This window comes from Heliangelus exortis, chromosome 15 (assembly GCF_036169615.1).
Source record: "Heliangelus exortis chromosome 15, bHelExo1.hap1, whole genome shotgun sequence".
NCBI lineage: Eukaryota > Metazoa > Chordata > Aves > Apodiformes > Trochilidae > Heliangelus > Heliangelus exortis.
The window spans coordinates 16090423-16107970 of NC_092436.1; the positions used below are offsets into that span (position 1 = coordinate 16090423).

The following is a 17548-nucleotide window of genomic DNA, read 5'->3' on the forward strand; positions in this document are numbered from 1 at the left end:
AGGTTCTCTGCCCTCCTCTACCACCTCAAGGAGCTTTTTCTTCTCTCCTCAGTCGTGGAGAGCAGACCCCAGAGGAACATCAATCCCAGCAGGACAACTCAAACCTGTCTGATAAAGGACAAATGTCATGGACCTGAGGGGGGGGGAGTGAAGAAGGAGATAGTGGCAGGTCCGAAATGAAAGAAAAAGTCACCAGAAATACCTTCAGAAGATCAAAAGTGCCACTCAAACCCTGTGACAGTTCAAACAAAGGTTTCTTGAAGCAGTTCCTCAGCTTCCCCCCAAGCTTTGGCTGGGATCAGAGGCACAGCCCACGTCTCTCCTGGTTGTGCAACCCTCAGAGGAGCTGAAAGCCCTCCCTGCATCCAGACAGCTCAGATGGTGAAGCCACCACCCTGCCAGGGATGACAAGATGTGGTCCCCAAACCCTTGGGCAGGGCCAGGAGCTGAAGCAGCAGGAGCAGAAACCAGACAAACAACAGGTCAGGTAAGAAAAATAACTGCCTCTTCATTTAATGTTTAAAGTCACCAGTAAACAACCAGAACAGTCCAGACAGAGGCCAAACCCCTCCCACCTCCCCAAACCAGAACAGGTACCAGGTGATGACTCAGGAGGAGCAGCAAAGTTTGGGATTGGAAGGAAGGCCAAGAACCACCTCTGCTGGGCAAGGGCAAAGGGGGCAGGAGCTGCAGGAAGCAGCTTCCCTCACCCAGGAGCAGGGAAAAGGCTTCCAGTCTGACCCAGCAAGCCCAAATCTCTTGCTCAGGCACAGAGGGGCCACGTGTGACCTTGGAAAACCCCAGCTGGAAGTAACAGAGGTGCAAGACCTGCTGTGTACTGACCTGGGCAGCCAAACCTCTGTCCCACAGTGATTTTTAACCTCTCTTGTAGGACACAGAGAAGAGAGAAGTTGGGTCCAACTCAACAAGTGCTGCAGTACTGGTTTGGGAATGCAAACATCTGAGTGTAAGGGGAAGGAACAAGACTCTGCTCCCAGTCTGTTTTTCCATCCTGCTCCTGGGACACTCCCAACCCCTATCCCCCAGCTGACCTTGGTCTCCTCCAAATGGTTTTCCTGGAGCTGTGGAGCATCAGGTGGGATGTCAAGAAGCAACCCTGGGAGGATGAGCAAGTCAGTACCTGAGTGGGGCTGGGGAGGGTGAGGTTCTCCCAGGGCTGGCCGAGGAGAAGCAGAGACCAGAGGCACAGCCACACCTTGGAGCCTGCATGGACTGCAGGGGGGTGACAGAACCAGGGTGGGTCAGGCCCTGCTGGCAGTCACACGGCTGCTGGCCCAAATTCCAGCACTTGCTTGGCTTTCCATTTCTCAGAAGGGTGAGAGCTTGAAGCAGGACAGGGGGTGGAGGATATGGAACCCATTTCCCTGCTCTCTGCCTCTCCAGGAGCAGATGCCTGCAGTGGTGCTGCTTCCACTGCAATCAAACACAAAGAGGGGGGCAAACTGGCTCCTGCCTGGCCCCATGAGCTGCCCCAAGCACCAATGTCCAACGTGGGACCCCCCTCGTGGTCCAGAGCTGCAGAGCAGAGCCCTCAGATCTCAACATCACTCTCTTTGTCGTTGTCGTGGTCACCATCATAAAACTCATTGGCAGCTTCAGGCCTGGGGGGAAGAGAGGGAAGGTCAGCAAGGAGAGCCCTGACACCTCTGGGTTAGAGAAAAACACCCAGGACATGCTGAGCAAGGCCAGAAGGTGCCCTGCACCCAAACACCCCATGAGATGACAGGTGAGGAGACCAGAGATCTCGAGAGAGAAAGAGGCTCTGGGATTAAAGTGCCCTGGGGAGAGCACAGCTGGAATCCTGGATCCAGTCTGGGGCTCCCCAGTTCCAGAGAGCCAGAGATCTACTGGAGAGGCCAAGGGAGAGCTGGGAGGGTGCTGAAGGGACTTTGAGCATCTCTGGTGTGGAGAGAGACTGAGAGCCCTGGGGCTGCTGAGGCTGGAGAAGAGGAGGCTGAGAGGGGATCTCTGAATGTCCATCAAGAGCTGAGGGGTGGGGGGCAAGAGGAAGGGGACAAGCTCTGTTCTGGGGTGCCCAGGAACAGGAAGAATGGGTTGGAGCTGGAACAGGGGAAGTTCCACCTGAAAGGAGGAGAAACTCCTTGGCTGTGAGGCTGAGGGATCCCAGGCTGCCCAGAGAGGTTGTGGAGGCTCCTTCTCTGGAGCCTTTCCAACCCCCCCTGGATGTGTTCTGTGTGCCCTGCCCTGGGGGATCCTGCTGGGACAGGGGGGTTGGGCTGGAGCAGCTCTGGAGGGCCCTTCCAGCCCTGGACATCTTGTGTATGATTCTGATTCTATGATCCCTCTGCTGTCAGGGGTCCAGCAGCACTAAGAGGCTTTTTTTGGGGTTATTTCAACTCTTCTCTCTTAGGAGAAGGCTTTGGGGAGGGCTCTGCAGAGCAGTGGCTCAGAGCACACACAACTCAGAGCACACACTTGAGGTTTCCTGGCTGGAAACCCTGTGTTCCCTGTGCACCCCACCAGCCCTGAAAGTGTGTGGTGGCATTTCTGACCTGCCAGTGCCTGCTGGAGGTGAAAAACTCTGACATTTCCTTTTCTTGGTGTTGTTTGGGCTTTCCAGGGAGTGTGTGGAGTATGTCAAGAGCTTCAACATCCCCCTGCTGGTGCTGGGAGGAGGTGGCTACACCGTGCGCAACGTGGCACGATGCTGGTGAGGTCCTCCTGGGGCTCTTGAAGGTCCCAGGTTAAGGAGCTCTGGTGGGATTTGTGGCTTTCTCTGGATGTGTTCTGTGTGCCCAGCCCTGAGGGATGCTCCTGGGACAGGGGGGTTGGGCTGGAGCAGCTCTGGAGGGCCCTTCCAGCCCTGACATTCTATCATTTTATCATTCTAGGGACTCAGAAATGACTCAGTAGCTGTTCTAGGACACAGCTCCCAGAAAATCACCCACCCAGCCCGGAAGGGATGGGAAGGGAAGCCCCATTTTTCCAGATCACCTGCCCAGCTCAGAAGGGATGGGAAGGGAAGCCCCATTTCCCCAGAAGGAGGGTTGGTACCTGCTGTAGTTCTCCTCAGAGCCTCTCTCCTCAGGATCAGGCTCATCCGTGCGGTCGTAGCTGAGCAGGTCTGAGGGGACATCGTGGATCTGCACACTGGGAGCGTGGTTCAGCATCTTCAGGTTCTCAAATATTGTCTGCCTGATCTGATCCAAGTACTGCACAGGAAGAGAAGACCCAGGGTGGGATCAGCAGAGTGAGGCCTGGCAGCCTGGCAGCACTGTGACCTGCTCCAGGTGATGCTGCTTGAGGGGGAGAGTTGGAGCAGATCATCCCTGGAAGTCCCTCCCAGCTCTGGTGGTTCTGGGACCTCCCCTCTGCAGTGGCCACCAGGAATCTGTGCCCAGAGGTGGTTATGTGAGCAGAGGAGGTGTTTTCACCCCAGTGAGACAACTCTCTAATGGTATCAGGACTTTCTGACACCCCAGAGGAAAGGCTCTGTCTGTCCTCACTCAGCTCTCTGGCCTACACAAGTGTTTCTTGCCTGGGCTTCACCTGATTTCTGGGGCCAGAAGATCAGCTGCAGGGTTTGGGGAGCCTGTAGCTGAATCCTGCAGGGGGGCTGCAAGCTCTCCTCACCTGCCTGGAGTTCTGATTTTCAATCCTCGTGCTGACATCAGGATGAAGGGTGAAGTCTGGAGCAAAATATTCAAAGTACTCTGTGGGGGAACAAGCAAGAGAGGTGAGAGAGCAGAGGAGAGCCCAGGCCGCAGCTGCTCTGCAGAGGAGAACCCACTCTCCAACCACTCCAGGGGCAACCAGACCTTCAAAAGCTCAGGGAGGTGCAGATCTGCCAAGACAAGGGGTGACAGGAAGGCAGAGAGGGGGCAAAATAGCACTCAGGTCACTGAATAGGAAAGGATCCAAATGAAATGGTCTAAAAGGATCTGGGGTTGCACCAGGGGAGGTTTTGGTTGGATATTAGAAGAAACTTCTTCATGGAAAGGGTCATCAAACACTGGAATGGGCTGCCCAGGTTGAATCCCCATCCCTGGAGATGTTTAAAAGGGTGTTGAAGGACATGGGTTAAGCACTGGGCTCAGTGGAGTTGGCTTCATGGTTGGACTTGATCTGAAAGATCTTTTCCAACCAGAAAAATCCTCTGATTCCGTTAATGCCAGGAAGATACTGGAAGGAGATGCCTGCCCAGCAAAGCCTCCAGGTGGGAGGCAGAAGGAAACCAAGGCCATCTCCAGGATCAGCAAGTCCTGTCACCTTGGCCTTGCTCAAATGGAGAACAGAGGTGATAAATTTTCAGCTGACAGAACAAAAACTTCCAGCCCACTCCATTCCCCAGCTCCAAGCACCACTTCAGCTCCAGCTTACCACTGTATGGGAGCTCTTCACTGATGGCTTCATCTACAAGCAAGGACGTCTCGTAAGTCCTGCAAAGATGGGACAGGTGAGAAAGTCCAGAGAAAGCCACAAATCCCACCAGAGCTCCTTAACCTGGGACCTTCAAGAGCCCCAGGAGGACCTCACCAGCATCGTGCCACGTTGCGCACGGTGTAGCCACCTCCTCCCAGCACCAGCAGGGGGATGTTGAAGCTCTTGACATACTCCACACACTCCCTGGAAAGCCCAAACAACACCAAGAAAAGGAAATGTCAGAGTTTTTCACCTCCAGCAGGCACTGGCAGGTCAGAAATGCCACCACACACTTTCAGGGCTGGTGGGATGCACCAGGAACACAGGGGTTTCCACCCAGGAAACCTCAAGTGTGTGCTCTGAGTTCTGTGTGCTCTGAGCCACTGCTCTGCAGAGCCCTCCCCAAAGCCTTCTCCTAAGAGAGAGGAGTTGAAATAACCCCAAAAAAAGCCTCTTAGTGCTGCTGGACCCCTGACAGCAGAGGGATCATAGAATCAGAATCATACACAAAATGTCCAGGGCTGGAAGGGCCCTCCAGAGCTGCTCCAGCCCAACCCCCCTGTCCCAGCAGGATCCCCCAGGGCAGGGCACACAGAACACATCCAGGGGGGGCTGGAAAGGCTCCAGAGAAGGAGCCTCCACAACCTCTCTGGGCAGCCTGGGATCCCTCAGCCTCACAGCCAAGGAGTTTCTCCTCCTTTCAGGTGGAACTTCCCCTGTTCCAGCTCCAACCCATTCTTCCTGTTCCTGGGCACCCCAGAACAGAGCTTGTCCCCTTCCTCTTGCCCCCCACCCCTCAGCTATTGATGGACATTCAGAGATCCCCTCTCAGCCTTCTCTTCTCCAGCCTCAGCAGCCCCAGGGCTCTCAGTCTCTCTCCACACCAGAGATGCTCAAAGTCCCTTCAGCACCCTCCCAGCTCTCCCTTGGCCTCTCTCCAGTAGATCTCTGGCTCTCTGGAGCTGGGGAGCTCCAGATTGGATCCAGGATTCCAGCTGTGCTCTCCCCAGGGCAGAGAACCTCCCCAGCTCTGCTGGACACACTTTTCCTGATGCCCCCAGGACCCCATTGTCCCTCTTGGCCTCCATGCTGACCCCTGGAGAATTCCCTGTCCCCTGGGACTCCAAGGGCTTTCTCCATGGAGCTGCTTTCCAGCAGGACATTCCCTCAGCTCCCTGGGGTTATTCCTGCCCAGCTGCAGGACTCCACATTTGTCCTTATTAGAGCCCTTCAGACCCAAGGACAATGCCCCAAGCACCTGCTGAGCCCCAGCCCTGCTGTACTCACCCATGTCCTCTTATACTGAGGTTGAAACAACCCAAACGGTCACAGCCCAGAGAATCAGCACCACACTGGGGGGGAAAAAAAAGTAGGAAAATGAGATTTTAGCCTTTTGCCACCTTCCTGACACACCTGAGCATCCCAATCCTTCACCCAGAGCGTCCAGAGAGCATCTGTGCTAGGACACAGCAACCCTGGTCCTTCCCCTGGGGACAGAAGGGGGGTGGCAGCTCTCTAGGAAAGGGCTGGAGGTGTGGAGAGAGCTTTGGTGCTTACCTGCAGCACGATGCAGGTGGGCTGGTAGTAATCGACCACCTGGTTGATGACTGGCTGGAAGAGGTGTTTGTAACCTTTGGAGAAAGAGAGAGAGAGAGGTGTGGTGGCTGTGGGGCAGGAGGATGGGTGAGGAGCTGGGCAGGAGGGGGTGGGGACACCTACTCTGGTCATCAATGCCATCCCGGAGGGGCACGTTGAGGCAGTAGTACCGCCCGCTCTCTGCACCAACTTCATACATGTCACCTGGGCAGGACAGGCAGCAGGGTCACAACAGCTCAGACACTCCCAAAAAGCAAAGCAGAGCTGGGCTGAGATCTCTTTAACCCAGCCAGGATCCACCCCCCCTTTTTATTTTTATGTTTTTAATTTTTTTTAACCAATAAAGATATTTCCGCCCCTCTCCCCACTGCCTTCCCTTCCTCCCCTCCCAGCTGGAATTGATGGTGTGACACCTCTCCACTCCAGCAGAGCTTTGCAAAAACCTCTGGAACCAGCCCCACCTGTGCCAGGGAAGAAGTAGTTGCCATATTTATGGAATGACACAGTCATGACACGGTCTGTCAGGTAGAAAGCCTCCTGCACCCCGTCCCCGTGGTGGATGTCGATGTCGATGTAGAGGACCCGGGGGTGGTACCTGGGGAGGGAAAAAAAAAACCAAAAAACAATCAGTCTGACCCCCAGCACCTCACCCCACCTCCCCTGGGAACCCACAGCAACTCCCAGCCCACCAGGGATGTGTGGGAAGGAAAGGATTCTGGATGGGGGGTGAAAATCAGATGTTCAGGAGAAGCCATTTTAGCCAAATGGCCCCCAAAACCAAGCACTGATGTGAGAGAAAAGGATTCTGGATTAGGAGTGAAAATCAGATGGTCAAGAGAAGTTATTTTAACTAAATGCCCCCCAAAACCCACCAACTCATGTGGAAAATAAGGATTCTGGATAGGGAGGGAAACTCAGGTGTTCCAGAGAACTTATTTTAACCAGATGATGTGAGAGAAGTAAAAGGTTTCTAGATGGGCAGTGAAAAGATGGTAAGGAGAAATTATTATAACCAAATGCCCCCCAAAACTCACAACTGATGTGTAAGAAAAGGCTTCTGGATAAGGAGTAAAAATTAAGATGTTCAGAAGAAACCATTTTAACCAAATGGCTCCCAAAACCAACCACTGATGTGAGAGAAGAAAAGGATTCTGGATAGGGAGTGAAAATCAGATGTTCAGGAGATGTTATTTTAACCAAATGATGTGAGAGAAGTAAAAGGTTTCTAGATGGGCAATGAAAAGATGATCAAGAGAAGTTATTTTAACCAAATGCCCCCCAAAACCCACAACTGATGTGTGATAAGTGAAAGGATTCTGGATAGGGAGTGAAAATCAGAAAATTATTTTAACCAAATGATGTGAGAGAAGTAAAAGGTTTCTAGATGGAGAATGAAAAGATGGTAAAGAGAAGTTATTTTAACCAAATGCCCCCCAAAGCCCATCACTAAGGTATAAGAAAAGGCTTCTGGATAAGGAGTAAAAATTTGATGTTCAGAAGAAACCATTTTAACCAAATGGCTCCCAAAACGAAGCAGTGACTTGAGAGAAGAAAAGGATTCTGGATAAGGAGTGAAAATCAGATGGTCAAGAGAAGTTATTTTAACTAAATGTCCTCCAAAACCCACCAACTCGTGTGGAAAGATAAGGATTCTGGATGGGGAGTGAAACTCATTTTCAAGAAAAGTTATTTTAACCAAATGCTCCCCAAAACCAACCACTGATTTGTGATAAGTAAAAGAATTCTGGATAGGGAGTGAAACTCAGATGTTCCAGAGAACTTATTTTAACCAGATGATGTGAGAGAAGTAAAAGGTTTCTAGATGGGCAATGAAAAAGATGATCAAGAGAAATTATTTTAACCAAAAGCCCCCCAAACCCCACAACTGATGTGTAAGAAAAGGCTTCTGGATAAGGAGTAAAAATTTGATGTTCAGAAGAAGCCATTTTAATGAAATGGCTCCCAAAACCAACCACTGATGTGAGAGAAGAAAAGGCTTCTGGATAAGGAGTGAAACTCAGATGTTCATAAGAAGTTATTTTAACCAAATGCCCCCCAAAACCCACAACTGATGTGAGAGAAGGAAAAGGTTTCTGGATGGGGAATGAGAAGGGGGTGGGACACACTGAGTGGGACACAGAGGGTGAGGGTGCTGAGCACTGGGGGATGGGGCTGCTCTCAGAACTTCCAGGTTTGGGAAAGAAATCCCCCAACAAAAGCCCTGAGGAGAGAGGAGCAGCACATGGATTGTGCCAGCAGCTCTGCAGTGACCTGACCCCAGGCTGTGCCTCAGTTTCCCCAGGACACAAATTATTTAAGGAAGAACCAGATTTCTTCATCCCACAGAAGACAGAAAGGAGGGAAAAAAAAAAAAAAAAAGGGATGGAAACTCCCTGGTGAAGGGAGAAAGGGACCTTCTAAGAGCAGAGGCACCCCAGAACTCCCCTGGTGGGAAGACAACTTGAGGATGCAGCCAGCTGCTGAGGAAATGGTTCCTGAAAACAGGGAATAAAAACAAAAATAGGGACTAAATTCTGTCCCAGGGGGGTGGCTGAGCTCTGGCTGAAGCCTCTGGCACATGGGATGAGACCAGAAAATGGGTGTGCAGAGACAGAGAGTGAGGAGCTCCAAGCATGGAGCAGGAAAACTGGTAGGGAGGCAAGAGGCAGGAAAAAATCCCACCACAAATCCTTGGGGAGTGAGGGAGCTTGGCACCAGCCATGGAAATAGGGTCTGGGAACCTCCAAAACTTTGTTTTTTTTAATTCCCTAACAGCTCACCTGAGATCCAGGGAGGAGGAGGAGGGTATCTGAGAGCACAAAAACCACACCACTAACCAAGGAGATATTTCTGCAACCCTTCCGTCCAGCCTGGATGTGCTTTTCCTTTTCTAAACAAAAATAAAATGACTGAAAACAAATAATTTGGCTTTTTTTTCCACTGACTGGAAGTGCCCTTTGATCAGCCACGTGTTGCTCTGAGGCCAACTCAAGCAAGTCACAAAAGCTTGGAGCAATTCTGTCTCCAGTGAGCTGTGAGCTCCATTTCCCAACAAAAAGCTCAGTGGGACAAAGCCCTGGAGCCTCAGGAGCCCCTGAGATGAGGATTTCACAGATGGGGAAGGAGAAATGGGACTGAAGAACTTCCCTGGAGTCAGATATTCCCACTCTCAAGCCTCTCTCCTTGTGCTTGGAGATGAGCCCAGGCCAAAAAGCAAGTTGGGGGCTTTCCTGGAGTCTGGGGAAGCAAATGGATCTGCTCTGCTCAGACCCCCCCTGCAGTGCTGGGTCCAGCTCTGGAGTCCCCAAAATAAGGACCCAGAGCTCCTGGGAGGTGTCCAGAGGAGCCACTGAAATGCTCAGAGGGCTGAGCAGCTCCCTGGGAAGCCAGGCTGAGGGATTGGGGTTGTTCAGCCTGGAGAAGAGGAGGCTCCCAGGTGAGCTCAGAGCAACCTCCCAATATCTGAAGGGGCTCCAAGAAAGCTGGGGGAGGGCTTTGGACACGGGGGGGTAGGGAGAGGACAAGGGAAATGGGTTAAAACTTGGAGAGGGGAGATTTAAGCTGAACATTAGGAAGAAATTCTTTAATTTGAGGGTGCTGAGCCCCTGGGTGCCCAGGTTGCCCCCAGAAGCTGTGGCTGCCCCATCCCTGGCAGGGTTGAAGGTTGGATGGGGCTTGGAGCCCCCTGGGCTGGGGGAGGGGTCCCTGCCCATGGCAGGGGGTGGATGATCCTTCAAATCCTTTCCAACCCAACCCATTCCCTGATTCTCTGAGGGAAGCAGCAGAGGGAAGGCACAGAGCTGCTCTGCACCTGCCCCAGGTCCTTACTTGAGCAGCTCCAGGATGCCAATCACGATGTCATTGACGTAACAGAAGCCAGAAGCCTGCAAGAGAGAGGAAACCAAAAGGCCTCACACCAGGGATCAAGGCAGAGCCCTCAAGAAAAGTGTTTAGGATTTCAAGAAGGGTGTTTTAGGAGTTTAAGCCTCATTACCTCAAACTTTTTGGCATGGTGCAGGCCCCCTGCCCAGTTTATAGCAATGTCACAGATCTAGGGAAGGAAAAGGGAGTCAGTGCAAGGTGACAAACACCACTTCACCCTGGGGCACTCGTGGCCCACAGAGACCTCTCTGTCCTTCCCTTGCTCCATCCTCAGCACAGCCACAAATCTTGGATCCATCCTGACCTCTGCTCTGCCTGCCAGCCCACCTCCCAGCACCACCCCTGCCCCTCCAGCCAGCACCAGTGTCCTGCTTTGGGCCAGGATAAAGGGGATTTTCTGCCTTGTGCTTCTGCTTTCAGCTCAGTCTCTTGTCAGGAGCTGCACTGCTGAAATGAACAGCAAGTTTCTCAGGCAGTGGCTGCTGCTGGGACTGAGCCCACTCCATGGTTATAGTTACTGCTGGATCTGGGGTGCAGAACCAGGGACACTGCTCAGCTCTGAGGAACATTTTGCCCTCCAGAAGGAGAAAAGGAGTCAAGAGGTCACACCTGAAACCCTCCCTTAGGGAGGAACAGACAAGAGAAATGACCAGAATTGACCAAACAGAGGATTCCATCCCATACACCTCATCCTCAGGATAAATTGGAGGGATCACCAGGCTCAAACCCCTTCCTGCTTCCCCTTCTTCCCCTCTCCCTGTTTGCTTCAGCATCCTGGGAGGATTCCATCCCTTCCTCTGCCTGTGCTCCTGATCCATCCCAGCCTGAATCTGTGTGTTCTGCCTCCAGCTCCCAACTGCTGCTGACCCCAGGATTCCAGCCTGGACTTTCCCAGGGCTGTCCTGCAGCCTCGGGGGTGACGTGAGAGTTATTGGGGAGAGGGGGGAGGAACCTGGGATCAATTTTCCTGTATAGTTGTATAGATTTAGTCATTTTTTTCCTATTTATCATTCCTGTTCCATTAAAGCTGTGCAGTTTAGCTCCCAACCCATCAGCCTCTCTCCCTTATTCTCTCTCCTTCCTTCATCAGGGAGGGGAGGGAGATTAATAGAGAGAATCTGTCCCTGGGTTTAATTGCCAGCCCAGTGTTAACCCTGACAACCAGGCAGGTGGATGCTCCCCCTCCTCTCATCCTGTGCAGCATTAAATCTCCCTCAGGCCTCCTGTGCTGCTGCTTCATGAAAAGGAGCCCCTGGGTTTGTCTTTGAGTTGAAAACCAGTTGGGTTTTGTGGCTGGTACCTTGTTGTTCAGCTGTGTTGCTCCCTGCAGGGAGGCCCCAGTGTAGCGAGAGCAGAATTCAAAGAGGCCTGGAAACACTGGGCTGGAAAAAAACAAAAAAAAACCCCAAATATTGAGTTAAACACAGAGCATCTCATTGCCCCAGAGAAAAACCAGCAGGAAAACTCCCCAAAGCCATCACCTGAGCCAGCTCACAGCTCATTTTCTGCCAGAGAGTGATCTGGGGAACCACTCTGCCCCTGTTCATAGCAGAGGGTGAGGAATCCCACTGCAAACTCCCTGGATTTGGTCACCCTCACCCAAAGCTTCAGAGCCAGCCCTGGAAAAACTCCCCAGCCCTGGAAAAACTCCCCAGCCCTGGAAAAACTCCCCAGCCCAAGCTGGGGGGCAGAGGCAGCACCCAGGGCTGCTCCATCCCCCCCTCCCAGAGCCCCTGTGTCCCCAGGGAGCTGGCAGCATGGCACAAATGACACCCAGGGACAAGCAGGGGCTGAAGGGTTGGGGTTGGGTTGGTTTTTTCCCCTTTAATTTCTGATCCAGAGATGGGGTTTGATCACCAGAGCAGCAAAGTCACCCAAGAGCCTTCTGATTCCCAGCCTAAATATTAAAAATCAGGGTGTAACCTCCACCAGGCTCAGGAATAAACCATTCTCTGGCTACTTGAGGTCCTCCTGTGCCAGGACAGGTTCCCTCCTGCCAGCACAAGGCACCAACAGCCTCACCCTGAGAGCCCTGAGCACCCCAAAACAGAGCAGACACCCAACAGCCTCACCCTGAGCACCCCAAAACAGAGCAGACACCCAACAGCCTCACCCTGACAGCCCTCAGCACCCCAAAACACAGCAGACACCCAACAGCCTCACCCTGACAGCCCTCAGCACCCCAAAACAGAGCAGACACCCAACAGCCTCACCCTGACAGCCCTCAGCACCCCAAAACAGAGCAGACACCCAACAGCCTCACCCTGACAGCCCTCAGCACCCCAAAACACAGCAGACACCCAACAGCCTCACCCTGACAGCCCTCAGCACCCCAAAACACAGCAGACACCCAACAGCCTCACCCTGACAGCCCTCAGCACCCCAAAACACAGCAGACACCCAACAGCCTCACCCTGACAGCCCTCAGCACCCCAAAACACAGCAGACACCCAACAGCCTCACCCTGACAGCCCTCAGCACCCCAAAACACAGCAGACACCCAACAGCCTCACCCTGACAGCCCTCAGCACCCCAAAACAGAGCAGACACCCAACAGCCTCACCCTGACAGCCCTCAGCACCCCAAAACAGAGCAGACACCCAACAGCCTCACCCTGACAGCCCTGATCCCCCACCCTGGGGGGGATCCTGGGGGGGATCCAGAGGATCCTGAGGGACTCACCAGTCATCCCCCACGTTGAAGGCATTGAGGCTCTTGGTGAAGCCCTGCATGTTGTTGGGGCTGACCCTCTGGAGGAAGTCGATGTAATCCTCGGAGTGGAAGCGGCACATGTCGTGCTGAGAGGCCTGGTAGGGCTTGAACACCTTGGGGAGAGGGAAAAAAGGGTTAATTCCCACCCCAAAAAGCCTCTCCCGTTCAGGAATTCATAAAATCACAGAATTGGCTGGGTTGGAAGGGAGCTCAGAGCTCATCAAGTCCAACCCTTGCTCCACTCCCCCCGTGGTTCCCAGCCCATGGCACTGAGTGCCACATCCAGGCTCTTTTGAAATATCTCCAGGGATGGAGAATCCACCCCTTCCCTGGGCAGCCCATTCCAATGGCTGATCACCCTCTCCAGAAAGAAATTCTTTCTAATGTCCAACCTAAACCTCCCCTGGCAGAGCTTCAGCTCTGCCAGGGGAGGTTTAGGTTGGATATTAGGAAAGAATTCTTTAGTCCATGCCCTCTTGTCCCACTGATATCTGCCCAACCCCCCCTGGCTCCAACCTCCTTTCAGGGAGTTGGAGAGAGTGATGAGGTCTCCCCTGAGCCTCCTCTTCTCCAGCCTCAACACCCCCAGCTCCCTCAGCCCTTCCTCACAGGACTTGTGCTGGATCCCTTCCCAGCCTCCTTGCTCTTCTCTGGACCTGCTCCAGCACCTCAATCTCCTTCCTGAGCTGAGGGGCCCAGAACTGGACACAGGACTCAAGCTGTGGCCTCCCCAGGGCTGAGCACAGGGGCAGAACCTCCCCAGCTCTGCTGGACACACTTTTCCTGATGCCCCCAGGACCCCATTGTCCCTCTTGGCCTCCATGCTGACCCCTGGAGAATTCCCTGTCCCCTGGGACTCCGAGGGCTTTCTCCATGGAGCTGCTTTCCAGCAGGACATTCCCTCAGCTCCCTGGGGTTATTCCTGCCCAGCTGCAGGGCTCCACACTTCTCCTTTAGTGAACCCCATGAGTTCCTCCCTCAGGTGTGTGCTGGGGGGATGTTCCCCTGAGCCCCCTCCCCTGGAGCAGCAGAACTTACAATCATCTTCTTGTAGAGCCCGTAGTGCAGGACCAGGCTGTGGGTCAGTGCCAGGCGATGCGGCTTCATGGGGTGCCCGGCACCTGGGGGAGCAAAAACCCCGGGAATCACCCAAAGGAAGGAGGGGGGGGGGATGGAGGGGGACACCAACCTCCCCTTAACCCCCTCCCATTGGCAGGGACCTCCCTCACCCCAGACTCGGGTGAGGAGGAGGAGGAGGAGGAGGAGGAGGAGGAGGAGGGGAGAGCCCCCCCCACGCCTCCCCTCAGGCCTCGCTCCCTCACCCCCCCCCTTAGGCCTCACCTCAGGCCCCGCTCTCCCGCCCCGTTCCAAACCCGTCTGGTCCCGGTTTTTTTATCCCCGCCCCCCCCGCCGCCCCCCCGCTCCGTCCCGGCCCCTCGCCCCACACCGTAGTGGAAGTTCCCCACGTCCGGGTCATAGAAATAGGCCACGGTCTTCGCCATGGCGGACAGGCCCCGTCCCGCTCCCGCTTACGTCATCACGCCGCGACCGCGCCGACCCACAGTGACGTCAGGGGAGGGGGCGGGGCCGTGATGGCCTCTGAGCCCCGCAGGGTCCTTGTGCCCGGCCCGGGCCCGGTTGCCCACTCGAGGATCTCGGTAGCCCCGCAGCTGCTCACCGGTTCCCCCCATTGGCCACCCAGTCACCCCCAGTCACCCCCAGTTATCCCCAACTGCTCACCAGTTCCCACATTTCTCTCCCAGTTCCCCCCAGTTGCTCACCAGTTCCCCCCACGTGTCTCCCAGTCACCCCCAGTTGCTCCAATCACCCCTAGTTATCCCCAGCTGCTCACCAGTCCCCCCCTACTTGTCCCCCAGTCCCTCCCAGTTGCCCCTAGCCCCTCCCAGCTGCTCACCAGTTTCCCCCATTCGTCTCCCAGTCACCCCCTGCTGTCCCCCAGTTCCCCCATTTCTCTCCCAGTCCCTCCCAGTTGCTCACCAGTTCCCCTCACGTGTCTCCCAGTCACCCCCAGTTCCCCCCAACTGCTCACCAGTCCCCCCCCGTTGTCTCCCAGTCACCCCCATTTCTCTCCCAGTCCCCCCCAGCTGCTCTCCAGTTCCCCCCACTTCTCTCCCACCCCCTCACAGCTGCTCCCCAGTTCCTCTCAGTTCCCCCCAGCTGCCCCCAGCTCCCCCATTTCTCTCCCAGTCCCCCCCAGTTGCTCACCAGTTCCCCCCCCTTGTCTCCCAGTCCCCTCCAGCTGCCCCAATCACCCCCCATTGCCCCCAGTTCCCCCCCATTTGCTCACCAGTTCTCCCCCATTCATCTCCCAGTTCCCCCCATTTCCCTCTCAGTCCCCCCCAGCTGCTCACCAGTTCCCCCCATTTCTCTCCCAGTTCCCCCCAGTTGCCTGCCAGTTCCCCCCACGTGTCTCCCAGTCACCCCCAATTGCCCCCCAGTTCCTCCCAGTCCCCCCCAGCTGCTCACCATTCCCCCCATTTCTCTCCCAGTGCCCCCCAGCTGCTCTCCAGTTCCCCCCACTTCTCTCCCACCCCCTTACAGCTGCCCCCCAGTTCCTCCCAGTCCCCCCCAGCTGCTCACCAGTTCCCCCCCCGTGTCTCCCAGTCACCCCCAGTTGCCCCCAGTTCCCCCCAACTGCTCACCAGTAGCCCCCACTTCTCTCCCATCCCCTTTCAGCTGCCCCCCCGTTTCCCCCAGTTCCCCCCAGTTCCTCCCAGTTCCCTCAGCCCACCCCCCGTGGGGCAGCAGTGTCCCCAGTGGGTTCCCCACTCCACGCAGAGCTCTCCTGTCCTTTTGGGGAGCAGCCCCCCGAGCCCCGAGGGATGGGGACACCCCCCACCCCCATCAGCTGTCACCCCCACCCTCCCACGGGTGGAACCGGGGTGGGGGGGACAAAACCCCCCTGAAAGTCCCCGGGGGGGGGGGGGGGGGTGAGGGGCAGGGTGGTGACACCCAAAACCCGATCCCCCAAATTCCCTGAAGGGACCCAAAATCTGCCTGGTGGCTTCCTGAAGGGGGGGAGGGTGGCACCAGGATGTCCCCTGGCTTCTCGGTGACATTTTTTATGGTTTTTGAGAAAGGTTTGAAGTGGGAAAAGCCTCAGAGGGCAAAGGGAGAGGAGCCCTGGGCATGGGGACACCAAACTTTCTGTCCAGGCAGGATGAAACCCCAGGATGGTCCCCGTGTCACTGCTGTGGGGACACGGCTCCCTCTGAGGGGTTCCTGAAGGTGACCCCGTGGCAGCAGAGCTTGGGGACAGCCCGGAACATCCCCAGAAATAAATCAAGAGGTTTTTTGAGGTGCCGAAGCCCAGGAGAGCAGCAGTGACATCCTGGTGTCCCCGTGGGAACCTCTCAGCCCCACAGTTGTCCCCTGCCCCCCGTGGCAAGGTGCTGCCACCAGATAGGGGCTGCTTGGGGCCACCGGCAGCACGGGGGGGGCAAGCGGGGGGCCTGGCCTCCAGCCCCAGGGTTTTTCCAGCTGGGTTGGTGCTCGGGGAAGCTTTAAAGGGTTTCCAAGAATCGTTTTGTGCCCCCAGAAGAAAACCCCAGTGGGTTCTGGTGCCCAGCAGTGGGGTGAAGGACTCCGAGGAAGCCTGGAGGGGGTCGGAGCTGCTGGGCCCCAACTTTTGGGTGAAGATGATGAGAATTTGGGGCTGAGACTGGTCGGAGGAGACCCCCAGGAGGTCAGAGGGAGGGTGGGGACTTTGTCCCCTGTGGGTGCCACGTGGAGGGGCAGGACGGGCCCTGGAGTGGATGGTGCCCTGAGTGGATCTGTCCCCATCACGGGTGGGGGGACATCTGCATGGATGGCCACAGAGGAGACGTGGGGAGAGCCCGGGCAGCAGGTAGGGTGAGATCCCCGTGGGACAGGGTGGTTGTGGGGTGGGTGCTGTCCCTCCCCCCCCTTCTGCTCCCTGGCTTCAGCTTCCCCCTCCCTGGCCCTGCCCTGGGGCTTTGGGGTTAGAATTTGGGGGTGTCCAAGGTGCTGTCACCCCCAGGGCCCCGCAGGATTCAGGGCTGGGGGTGTCAGGGGGGTGACCTGGGAGAGCTGAAGGGCAGGGGGGTGGTGACAGCGAGGTCCCCAGGGCTCTGGTTGTGTCCCCATCACGTCACAGGTTCCTGGGGATGGGGACGGGAGGTGGGACAGGGTCAGGAGGGGACAGGATGCCCCCAGCATCCATCCTGGGGTTATGTCCGCACCTCCCCCGCGTGCTGTGGGCCCATCCCCGCGTGGGACCATCCCCACGTGGCCGGGAGGTCTCCTTTGGGTCACCTGTGGGGGACAGGACTCATGAAAAGTCCTAAGGGGGTCCCGGGGCAGGATGAGGACTGAGCAGCCTGGAGGTGCTGGCAGCAAGGTGGGATCACGGCTGCGGGATTCCCGAGTGGGGAGGATTTGGGGGGACAAACGTGATGGGTGGGGACATCCCAGCTGCAGCCCCGGGTGGCAGCAGCCCCATCCTCACCCCAGCACACCCCACGCGAGGTCAGGATCTGTCCCCGAGCCACCCAGCCCTCCTCCCTCTCTCTGTCCCGCAACCCACGGCTTCGTGGAAACGCTTCCACCCCAGAAGCTGCGGGAAAAGGGGAATTTTCCTCCCACCCCGCACCCCCGAGGGCCGGGCCGGGCGGGGAGGGGGCAGCGGTGCCCGGAGTGGGCGGGCAGAGCCGGGGGAGAAAGGCAGAAAAAAAAGAAGAAAAGAAAGAAGCGTTTGTTGTGCAGGGCGGGTGCGTGGGCAGGCGGTAAATAGGAATCCACGCCTCACGAGTGCGTCCCCTCAAGGCTCTGAGAAACCTCGGGCACACGAGGTCCCCTCCGTGGGAGAGGCAAAAGCAGGGAAGAAACATCCCTGAGGGTCCCGGGGCCCTGCGGGGGGGGAAATCCAGCACCGGGAGCTGTGGCCTCTCCTCAGGGAACAGCTCGCTGCCCC

General features: G+C 56.0%; 1 protein-coding gene across 1 annotated transcript; it reads right to left on the reverse strand.

Annotated features, from left to right (window-relative positions):
* Positions 1–488: 488 nt before the first annotated feature.
* On the reverse strand, positions 489–14153 carry HDAC3 (histone deacetylase 3). The gene is made up of 15 exons (XM_071758733.1): positions 14042–14153; positions 13633–13715; positions 12565–12707; positions 11183–11264; positions 9995–10051; positions 9829–9884; positions 6462–6595; positions 6124–6204; positions 5962–6035; positions 5692–5756; positions 4519–4608; positions 4363–4421; positions 3616–3695; positions 3037–3194; positions 489–1622 (listed from the first exon to the last, which is right to left on the reverse strand). The coding sequence occupies exons 1-15, from the start codon at positions 14094–14096 to the stop codon at positions 1553–1555; spliced, it is 1287 nt and encodes a 428-aa protein (XP_071614834.1). The 5' UTR covers positions 14097–14153; the 3' UTR covers positions 489–1552.
* Between the last annotated feature and the right edge of the window lie 3395 nt (positions 14154–17548).